This window comes from Etheostoma spectabile, chromosome 12 (genome assembly GCF_008692095.1).
Source record: "Etheostoma spectabile isolate EspeVRDwgs_2016 chromosome 12, UIUC_Espe_1.0, whole genome shotgun sequence".
Classification (NCBI taxonomy): domain Eukaryota; kingdom Metazoa; phylum Chordata; class Actinopteri; order Perciformes; family Percidae; genus Etheostoma; species Etheostoma spectabile.
The window spans coordinates 2,005,233-2,016,360 of NC_045744.1; the positions used below are offsets into that span (position 1 = coordinate 2,005,233).

General features: G+C 41.9%; 2 protein-coding genes across 4 annotated transcripts in view; both read left to right on the top strand.

Moving 5' to 3' along the window:
• Positions 1-4,109, top strand: part of dvl3b (dishevelled segment polarity protein 3b) — a 19,845-nt gene extending 15,736 nt beyond the window's left edge. The window contains exons 14-15 of the mRNA XM_032531044.1: positions 335-538; positions 2,809-4,109. Of these exons, the coding sequence (XP_032386935.1) occupies positions 335-538; positions 2,809-3,167 (563 nt within the window). The 3' untranslated portion in view covers positions 3,168-4,109. The remainder of the gene's footprint in view (positions 1-334; positions 539-2,808) is intronic.
• Positions 4,110-4,869: 760 nt separating this feature from the next.
• The window catches only part of LOC116698842 (AP-2 complex subunit mu-A), a 14,613-nt gene continuing 8,354 nt past the window's right edge, over positions 4,870-11,128 (top strand). Inside the window, exons 1-2 of one of the 3 annotated variants that reach the window (XM_032531052.1) lie at positions 4,870-5,139; positions 6,535-6,656. In XM_032531052.1, coding sequence (XP_032386943.1) covers positions 6,583-6,656 — 74 coding nt within the window. In that variant the 5' untranslated portion in view covers positions 4,870-5,139; positions 6,535-6,582. Of the gene's footprint in view, positions 5,140-6,517; positions 6,657-11,128 lie in introns of all 3 variants that reach the window. The other 2 variants (XM_032531051.1, XM_032531053.1) reach the window with 2 other exon arrangements.

The window sequence follows — 11,128 nt, forward strand, 5'->3', positions numbered from 1 at the left end:
TAAAACTAGTGGTAGTAAGGTGGTGGTAGGGAAAACTTAAAAGTCTGAAAAAGGGCCGAAAATGTCAAATTTTTGTCCGTTTTTGACCCGGGAGGACTGATCGCCTGGTACATAATTTGGCCACCAAAAGTTGGTCTCAACTTTTCCCTGCATGCTGCTGCGGCCCCCCCTACCACGGCCTACACACTACCCCCATTTAAAATTAGGCCTGCGTTTTTGCCACCCTGTCTGACGGCCGACGCAGGCTGTGTGAATGCAGACTAAGATCGTGTTGTATCTCTCTCTATACGTGGGGTGTTACTGTGGAAGTCAAAATGAGTTGTTTCTCCCTCAGACATGACCCATCTGTCTCTCCATGACCACGATGGTTCCAGTGGGGGTGCCTCAGATCAGGACACTCTCCCCCCTCTGCCCCATCCTGGGGCGGCCCCCTGGCCCATGACTCTGCCCTACCAGTTCCCCATTCCACACCCATACGACATGCAACAGCCCCTCCATGGTGGACCAGGCGCTGGCAGCGCAGGAAGCCAGCACAGCGGTGAGTGCCGTTTAAACAAACTGTATGTGTTCATCCCCAGGATATTCAACACGTATTGGAGAATCAGTAGGGTGGAAAACCAAATGAATTCCCTTTTAGTGTTGTAATATGAGGTTTAAAACACTGACCCCCCCCTGTAGACTTAAAAATGTGTCTGTTTTAAAGCTTCTTCACAAAGAACAGCCGCCTGTCGTCTTCTGAACTTTTCTTTTAGTTCTATCCTTACTTTGGTCTTTTTTTGCAACTGCCTGTTACGCATAAGACAGCGGGGCTATTGTTTACACACGCGATAAGCTGATAGGGCTGTGTGGACCTATGCTGCTGCCGGGGGCCAAACCTGAAATCCCGAAGGAAGTACAAAGGAGATGCCGGGGTTGCAGAAGAGTAATAAAACGTAAGGAAAAAAGAAGAAAACATAAGCCTGCCGTCCCAGCAATCATTATGAGGAACGTACGGGGAAGAAGACGGACGAACTTGCAGCGCTCATCAGAACCCAGAGGGAGTTCCGCGAGTGCAGCATACTGTGTTTTACCGAGGCATGGCTGCACCCGCACATCCCGGACTATAAAAAATCCCGGATTTTTGACGGTTCGGGTGGCCAGGGACGTTATAGAAAGCGGTAAGAAGAATGGAGGGGGGGGGTTGCACTGTATGTGAGTGAAAAGTGGTGCAACCCCGGACATGTGAATGTGAAGGAACGTTTCTGTAGCCCGGACATTGAACTGCTGGCTGTGGGGTTTAGTACAACACTGGTCCAACAGAGGGGCCCCCTCTCTAAGAGGCTCCGACAGCTTCGATGTCGCACGGACCGCTACAGGAAGTCATTCCTACCACAGGCAATAAAACTCTTCAACACGTCATCACCGGGTGCTGGATAAGACTCTGAGACACCACAATTGTCTATTTACATTTTATCATTACTATTTAAGCAGTTGCACATTTTTGTATTCTCAACTTGTGTAAATTCAAATATTAGTTCTTGAATTTTATTCCTATTATTATTTCATGTATATTGTATTTATGTATATTGTATCCTATTATTTCATTTATATTTATATTCTTTGGTGTCTGATTGATTTTTCTGCTGCAACACTGTAATTTCCCATTTTATTGGGATTTCTATCTATCTATCTGTATGCTGCAAACACTGTTGCACAGTATGTTGCCAAACAATATCTAAAATGTAACAATACCGGCAAAGCTTAGGGTTACATTGCTAGCTAGCATGAGTTCATGCGAGCTACAGCTGCATTTCTTGTGAAGGAGCAGACGACAGACCTTAACAGTCACTTTTCAAGCCTACAGACACAGAGATTTGAAGTGTCACTTTGCACAGAGCATTATAAAGGACTACGTCAACATTTTGCTGTGTTAAACATCTTGTTTATGGTCTTACCCAGAGCCAGATGGGAAAATCAACATACATGTTTATCTCCACACTTTATTTACACTTCCAATGCATGTTTAAATCAGCAGACTTATAGGAAAGAGCAAACAATATTCCTTCCAACAGCTCCAAAGCTGCCTTATTTACATGCTTTATGTTGTGTATTTAACGTGTAGAAATAGAAAACCAGACGTTGTGGTTTTAAGAACTGTTTGCTTATGCAATGGAGATATTTACTGACACACAACAGCTGGGCCCACTGACTGCACAAAACATCACAGATGTCCTGTCCTCATTTTATGGTTGCACACTACCATTGCTGAATAGCAACCCAGGTTATAAGATACAACTCGTGTTTTTGTAGTTGCTGTGTAGTGTATTTTATTGCTTTTTGTTTTATGAAAGCTTTCTCTAGCCTGCACAGTTGGTGCTAAGCTAGTCCGTGACCTACCTATCTAAAGGACACCGAGGGTTAAAATGTACTTTTTCATCTGTCTTTGGGTTTGATGGCAGCATGAAAGCATGCTTCTCAAAATCTCAGATGGTTCCTTTAGGCGTAGAAACTAAATTCATTAGTCTGAAGAACTTGCCTCTAAAGCAAGCAGGCTGTTTGTGGTAATAAAATTAAAACATGTTATTGGCTTCAGTAATGGCTGAGCTGTTTGGCCTGTGAAAAGGCAGTGAATGCTCCGCGTCTGCATTAGTCATGCAGCTTTTCTGAGAGTCTCCCAGTAACTGGGTCAGTACTGCCTGCATCACTTCACTGGCGACCAGAAGGGAGTGAGTGGTTCATGTAGGTCACTCAGATTTAATTAACAAAATGTGATGGATTGTATATTACACTTAGATATTAATAATAGTCTCTTCTACTCTCTGTCTACAGGAAGCAGTGGCTCCAACTGCAGTAAGAATGAGGGGCGGAAGTCCGGTGGCAGTGGCAGCGAAAATGAGATCAGGAGCCACCGAGCTCCAAGCGAGCGCTCAGTGGCTCCCCCTAGTGAACGAAGCATACGTAGCTCTGTCAGCCATCGCAGTGCCAACTCTCACTCGATAGCCTATGGCCCGGGCCTCGTCTACGGCCCCCCTGGCCTGCCCCCCCAGCCCCTACATCTGTCTACAGCTGCACCTGGCGCCCCACCAGGTAGAGAGCTCTCCTCTGTTCCCCCTGAGCTCAATGCCTCACGCCAGTCTCTGCGCATGGCGGTGGGCAATGCTGGGGAATTCTTTGTTGATGTGATGTAACGCAGGTTGTAAGCCGATAACAAAGTAGCGGATTTGGCTTTCTCGTGTCATTATAACACTGAGAAGGACAGCATGACCAGACAGGAGGGAGGGAAGATTGCAAAAAGCTGTATCCCAAGGTCTTGATTCCACTCTCCTAAAAGAAGAAATGGAACTAACCCTGTTGTGTATGTTGAGAGAAAGTGTTCCTCATCCCTTGTGCTTTTCTTCCCAGTAGTAGTGGCCATACTTTCTTCAGTGAAGAAACCCCCTCACTCAAGATGGAACCAAAGCCCTTTTCTTAGTTTCCGCTCCTCAGTGGGGAAGAGTTTGCGTAAAGACGAAGTGCAAGAGAGGGAGTGAGGCGCTGGAAACAAAACAGCTGGGGAAAATGACTCAGCACTTTTCTACATGGATGTTTTCCATTTGTTCTTCTCTTCACTCCTCTCTCCCTTGTCTAACATGCTCTGTCCTCCTCCACCCCTGTTCACATCGAAACTGAGAGAAAGAAGCCTCTTCCCTCCTTCCATTTTGTTCTTCAATTTTCCCACTTCCTGACCTCTTAACAAGAAAAAAAAAAAACAGAAAGCTGCAATGATCACTAACTGTTAACCTTATTCAGACTTTTTAAATGTTTGCTTGACTTCTGAGAGAGAGAAATTGAAAAATGTGTATGTAGTGCAAGAGAAATGCAGTCCTTACTGTAAGAATGCATTTGTTTAATTATATATGTAGTTGGTCACAACTAGTTCCATTTTTCAACGCTAAACATGAACATTCGTCTTCAAGAGTCATTTTTACACTACAAGCTGCATTTTCATCTGTTAACCAGAGCATTTTCAGACTCTGTCTTGTGATAATGTATAGTGGGGAAAATGATTTCCTACCATGTCTTTCACACTACTTTTATTAAGAAAAAAAATGTCTTTTTATTTATAAATATAGTTTTATGACTTAACTTTGCTGTGCTGTATTATGTTCGTGTGTGTGTCATTTGCAATCTAGTTTTAATTTTTTTTATGGTACCTGGGGTCATGTTTGCCTTTGCAGTGGATTCCTGATTGTCGTGTGTGTGTGTGTGTGTGTGTGTGTGTGTGTGTGTGTGTGTGTGTGTGTTGTGTGTGTTTGTGTGTGTGTGTGTGTGTGTGTGTGTGTGTTGTGTGTGTTGTGTGTGTGTGTGTGTCTGTGTGTGTCTGTGTGTGTCTGTTGTGGTCTCTTGTGTGTCCTGTGTGTCTCTGTGTGTCTCTGTGTGTCTTCTGTGGTGTCTCTGTGTGTTCTCTCTCCTCTTGTGTGTCTCTTTGTGTGGTGTCTCGTATGTGTGTGTCTCTGGGTGTGTGTGTCTGTCATTTGCAATCTACTTGTAATATTTCTTATGGTACCTGGGGTCATGTTTGCCTTTTTAAAGGCAGTGGATTCGTGATTGTCCAAGATGAGGAAGGTGCTGTGTACATGGGGGGGAACTCCTGTAGAGAGGTAATTTGATTCAAACCATAGACTATGTGTGTATTTACATATATTGTTTTATTTATATTAACGGTCATACACAGGGAATTCAGTTATTTTTATTTATCCTACTCACTGAAGGTGGGAGGTCAGCTATATTCACCTCTGGAGCTCGGAAGGACTACCACAGTGTCATTTAAGAACATTTAATTAAGCAAGTTGGATACATGCCAGCATGGTCCCAAGTCTATTTTTTACTATTTATAATAAACATCATTATTAATGAAATACCATGAACCAAGGACAGAAGCCTTTGTAGCTTATCGCAAGGCCTGGGTGCGGTTTACACATCGCTCCAGCCGCGCCTTTTCCTGTCACAACGGAACGGCTGTGCGTAAGAACGGCGGGTCAGCTGACAGCTTTCAGAGGACCAGGAGGAAGGAGTGGAATTAGCGGGTGTGTGAGTTGGGAACCCACTGGATCCTGACATCAGCTATATCCGAGGCCAAACGGGGAGCGACAGATTGGTGGCGTTCGTGAGAGAACTAGGGTAGGTTTATCTATGTCAAGACGGTTACACTTTTCTCGACAAAATGATCATCTATAGCCCGATAAACGTTTTGCATAGCCGGTCAAATTTACCGTTACACATTCGGGGACGATGCTAGCGTTAGCAGTGTTAGCTAGCTGCCGCTCCGTTAGCTAACGTCAAGCTAGCAGCGGCAAGTAGTATAACGAAATATAGGCGGTTTTCTCCAAAGCATACAGCATGCAATTTATTAAATGTTTTCTGTTTTGGGGGTAGTCGGCGCTATAATTTCAATTTGTCAAGTTGTAAGTTATTGGTATTTAATAGTGTTGCATGTTAAATGGTCGTCAAACGGTCTGAATTTCTTTTCACCGGAAGTCCATTTAGCTAGCTAGCATTCCGCACAGCTCGACGCTGGTGTGCTGAACATCACTGCCAGCTAGCCTGCTATCGTGAGCTAAATTAGCTAGCTAGCTAGCTACCTCTCACTCGGTCTATTCTCCATCACTTCGATCTTAGCTGAAGGTCAAGCATTCATCAATCTTGTAGCCACTTAAGAACGCTTCAAATTAAGTGTGTCGAGTCAACATGTCCCTCACTGTTCAAGGAACAAATGAGAATTTATGAAAAATGTATGAACGATAGGAAATGGCCCGAGTGAGCAGACATCTTGACTTCGGCCAATAAAACGGTGATCAAACCCGCTCGGGTCTTGTGGACAGTGTATTTGGTCACGACCCGGCAATGTTCATATGGGGACATTATTTTACTAATTTTGGGCATATGATTGTGTTGTATCCTTTCTCTGGTTACCGTGTATTTAAGTTGTCTGGCCCCTGTCTTCGAGGAATTCCAAGCATGTCCTTCATCCCCTGGTTTCCAGAAGCTTCATTCTTAAATAAGCACTAACTGCTATGCTTTGTTGGTCTTGGCCTCAAGCAAGCAACGCTCACAACTGCACTGCTTCTAGATGAATTATGCTGTCTTTAGGGTTTCATCTAACTTTGGATTTCATGTTCAGTCTAACCATATCCAGACTAATCTTGGTAGAAAAATGCAACCGATTTGTAGCTGGCTACTTGGTGGCATCCTGCTTCAAACTGGGAGCTGTTAATCTGCTGTTAATCTTACTTTGGAAGGACACTTTGGAAGGATTTGACTGTGGTGGTAGTCTCTTCAGCCTTTTATTAGAGTCATTTTTGATTTGTGTATGCACGTAAAAAATATAGTTGGGCAGCTGCAGGGTAAGTTAAATTGGCAATAGAGGTGTGTATGTGAGAGAGTGACACAGGCGGATGTGAGGGACAAGTGCTTCTCTGTACTGTTGGTCACTCCCTCACTTTTCTCTGCTTTCACTTCTCTATCACCCATTTTTCCTTTCCCTGTTTCCTTTCTGCAATCTCTGGCTCTTCTTAGGCGGGGTTTGGTTTCACCATGGCCAGTTGGGACTGAGAAGCAGCCACAATGATTGGAGGATTGTTCATCTACAACCACAAGGGGGAGGTCCTCATCTCCAGGGTCTACCGAGATGACATTGGGTACGTATCGATAGAGCAAAGTGGCTGTAACACTACTACATTTTGGGGGACTTCATGTCAGTGAGACAGGCATGATGCAGCAGGGCTGGACAGGTTGGTGGGGGGATTATGTCTCTCTGCCTAGCTAAATAGTTACGTCTGTCTGTTTTTTTTTTAATCTCCTCTAAAATGTGTTTAGAGAGTGCTAAGCCAGGATTACATTTAGGAAAATGTTAACCCTAGACAAACAACAATTTATTTAATTAGGTATAGAATCCTTATGAATGAATGAATGAATGATAAAGACACAAGGGACTATATTTAAAAAAATAAATAAAAAAAAATATTATGCACAATCAGGGAAAAAATGTCTTTCAATATTTTTTGTTGTATGAGGTAGACATTTGGTTCAATTGTGCTTATTAAACCACAGATTAATTGCAGCTGAAAGAGCTCCAGATGACCTCAGCGTTGATACAAGACACACGTTATTTATTTGTACCATATGGAAATTAGATAATGATAGCGAACACCTTTTTTCTCTCAGCAAAGAGAATCATTTTCTTTGGTTTGGCATGGAGAGATAGGGAACAAATAATTGCCTGGTTTAAAAAAAAAAAAAAAACATGTTGCAATGTCTCAAATATAGTTAGTGGCTCACTTTAAATGTAGAAGTAAAAAGAGACTTAAAACTAACAACTAAACAGAGCTGAGACACAAGCCTTTAGAAACAGACTAAAAACATGGCCACGTTATATCCAGTGTGGACTATCGACACAGTAAACAATGTGGGTCAAGGTTTGGGACTTCACATGTGTCAGCAGAAAGGCTACGTCCACATAGGTCCACATATTAGTGGGTATGTTATGGACAGGAACTCAGCTGTGTGGACAGAAGAATGCGCTATAGTAATACAGGGCTCCAGACTGCGACATAAACATTTTTTTGTGTGCACATTTGAGTGTGTGACAAAATTTTTACATCTATTTGCATATGTGCGACCAGTAAATTTGCCCAACTTTTATTTTTCGCACCTTAAACGTGGAAGGGACGCATCAATGAATCCAGAATCGCTGGCAGGCCAATGAGTGTGAGAAGGATATGTAATGGCCACTGTAAGTGGCTAATGTGGGGAGGGGGGGGGCTCCTAGAGATAACCGAGAGTGCGTAAACGTCTGTGGGAAGATATCACAACAATGAGCAAGCAAACTATTGACTCATTCTTCCAACCTGCAACTAGTGTGCTTGCATCATGCTGTAGTGCATTCACTCTCTCATTACTCCAGTATTTCTCCCGCTAGGTTGTTAGATACTTGTTTGTTGTGTTATTTTTTTAAATAAGTTTATTGATTTTCAAGAATAAGGAAAGAGGCGAGAGTGAAACAATAAAATAAAAATAAAAAACCTAACAAACACTAAATATACAGAACAAATAGAACACAGCACATCTTGGATTCCAACAATATTCCATGGTCCTAGTTAGGTTGGATTCTAACAAAAACATCTTAAGGTAATAAAGTTAAATGAATTTGACATATACAATTCACGTACTAATTTGCACAGTGAGGTTTTATAAAATAGCCAGTGTCTATGGCTTCACATTTTTATTGTGATTTAGTATCTGCCTGTGCCCCTACATTTTTTTTAATTAGGGGCTACAGTGCTCCTAGAAAAAGTTAGTGTGGAGCCCTGTAAAACGCTAAGTAACAACACGCTAAGATCTGACTTGTATACAGTCTGTCTGTCTTTCTCTCTTTCTTTCCTCTTCCTTGTTTGACATGTTGTGATTCACTTGTAATGAACATACCATGTTTCCATGCTTACACCCAATTATCACTTTGTTTTGTGTAAACTCGGCAACAACAAGATTGAAGATTAACATTATTGTCCCCACAATAATGTTAATCTTCGATCTTAACCCTTGATATACAACATGATGCAAATATACTTCAACAAACAATATGACTCTATTGGTGTGTAATGCACATGGTGTCACACAGTGCATATCATTTAACAAATCTAAAAAACACAATATCACTGCGGTGATAACAACTCTACAAATAAACTGTTGTCATCATCAAGCACAACAATAAACTCAAATCACCATGATGAACCTGGGCCTGTTCTGGTATTTCTCTGCTGCTATTTAAAAGCTTAATAGACACATAAATAAATTTAATTTTTGAATCATTCAGTGGCTGAGTTGAGGGCAGGCGTCTCTGCAGAACAGACACCAGTTCAGCCCTGTAGATTTACACAGTGAGGGTACAAGGGTAGACATTAATTGTCCTAGTGTCAATTATTTAGGTACACAGCAGCATCAGTCGGTAGTTTCTGTTTTTGGTGTCGACGCTCGAGGCATTTTTAAACGTTATCTCTTTTTATTTAGTATTTAAGTATTTATTTTTTTAATTTTTATTTTTTGCTGTAGAGTCCAAGGCACAGACGAGACAATGGGTTTAGGCAGAAACCGATTAGTGTATGTTCAGAGTAAAACGACATTAAATAGTCTGTTCAATTAGATGAATGCAAGGTTGGGGGCATAATGGCCCGTGTGTGTGAGGATCCCTTTCATCTGTTGCCAGGTTCCCAGGCAGCAATCAGTAATTGTTATTATGGTTTGGGCTGGGCAATATATCCATATTATATCGATATCGCGATATGAGACTAGATATTGTATTAGATTTTGGATATATCATAATATGGCATAAGTTTTGCCTTTTTTTTTTCTTTTTTTTTAACAGGTGATTTGAACTTTGGTTCCAGTAAAGTGGTGGTCTTTTTGAAATCAATTAACTCACACAGTTGTGTAGACATCCCGGTGTTAATCCACATATTAACCCACATCCCCCCCCCGCCTTTGGCGTTCCTGTGTATTTGCTAACCAGCTACCGGGTCGCTGGTGAAAGCAGCCTGTAGTGTCCTCTGTCCTGCGGTTGTCTCCGTCATGCTGCTAGCCCTACGTACCCATACATTCATGCCCGTAACGTTCCCGGGGTTTTCGTCGGTTTCGGGGGGTTTGTTCTTCTTTACCTTGTTAAAGTAAGTTAGGTTAGCTTCCTTGTGTTCGTTTCTCAAATGTAGGCTACTTTCAAATTCGTGGGATGTTTCCCTGTAATAAACTGTCCACAAATGTTACCACCTTCCACTGCAAGGCTCTTGTTTTTATCTGACACAGTCCTAATCAAACAGGACTCTGCCGCTTTCTTCCGACTTTCCGTACCACCGCGAGGGGCACGAACTATGTTGTTGTGTTCAATTTGACGTGGAATGTCGGAATTGCTGGGTTCCCAGTTGGAAACTACACGTCTACGGGAAATGTCACAGTCGGAAAGACATAATGTTATACAACAAGCCTGTAAATATAGAGGCTTCAATGAAGAGAAGGGAGAGCATCGCACCGCTCGGGAGCGCTTTAAAACCTATTTTATACAGTTTGTGTATAAAACCCACAGAAGAAAGTAGTAGCATTTGCAATGCATTTGGTGCATTCACTTTAAAGTTTAAAAAAAGTTTTTTTTTAAATTGAATTCATTTAAAAATTAAACCGTGAACAGGATGAATTGAGATCGTGATTTTATAACTACTAATCATGCAGGCTTACTCACCAGACTGTTTTAGCTCTTTTATTATCTACCTTTACCCACTAAGTCATTAATCAGTTCTGGAGAAAATATATCCAAAATTTCATTGTGTAAATAACATTTTGTTAAAGCACCAATAGTCAACACTACAGTATCGTCACAATATCAACATCAAGGTATTTGGTCAAGAATATTGTGATATTTGATTTTCTCTGTATCGCCCAGCCCTAATTGGTTGCTTAATTTTTGCTTTTATCTTTGTCTAGAAGTAGGCACAAATAATGTACGCTTGCTCGTCCTCAAACGCAGCACGTTGCGCACTGCGTGGGGAGGTTCACCAACTGATGCCGGGTGGCCAAGGTGCAGACAAAACTTAAGGGATTTGCTGGTTTTATTGCTTATCCATCTGCAACTGCTCAGAATAAACCAGACTTCTTATATTGCTGCAGGGTGTGAGCTGTAATGGTGTGTTGACATCAATTGTTTTATATTGCATCAGAGCTTTTAGTTATACTTTAGCTGAAATAGAAATAGATCCACTTGAAATAATTAAACTGTTATAGAGTGATACAAATAATCAATATGCACTTGCCATGCTGTCATAACACACAACATAGATTAAAGAGCAATATAGTGCTGCTGACTTGTTCCCGACATTCTGTTACAATGATGGCGTTGCAATTAATACCATGTTACTCACTCTGTCTATGTACATGATGCACGAAAATGTCTCTTGTGCATTTTTGTCTCTCTCTTCTTTTACTTCATCCTATTTTTCCTCTCTATGCTCTGTATCACCATTTTCCTCCATCTGTTCATCTTGGCCCCTGTAGGAATAGGTAAGAGATGCTCCAACCTATCAAGCATGACCGTCCCCACCCTCTCATGGCCACCAATCAATGACCCCCC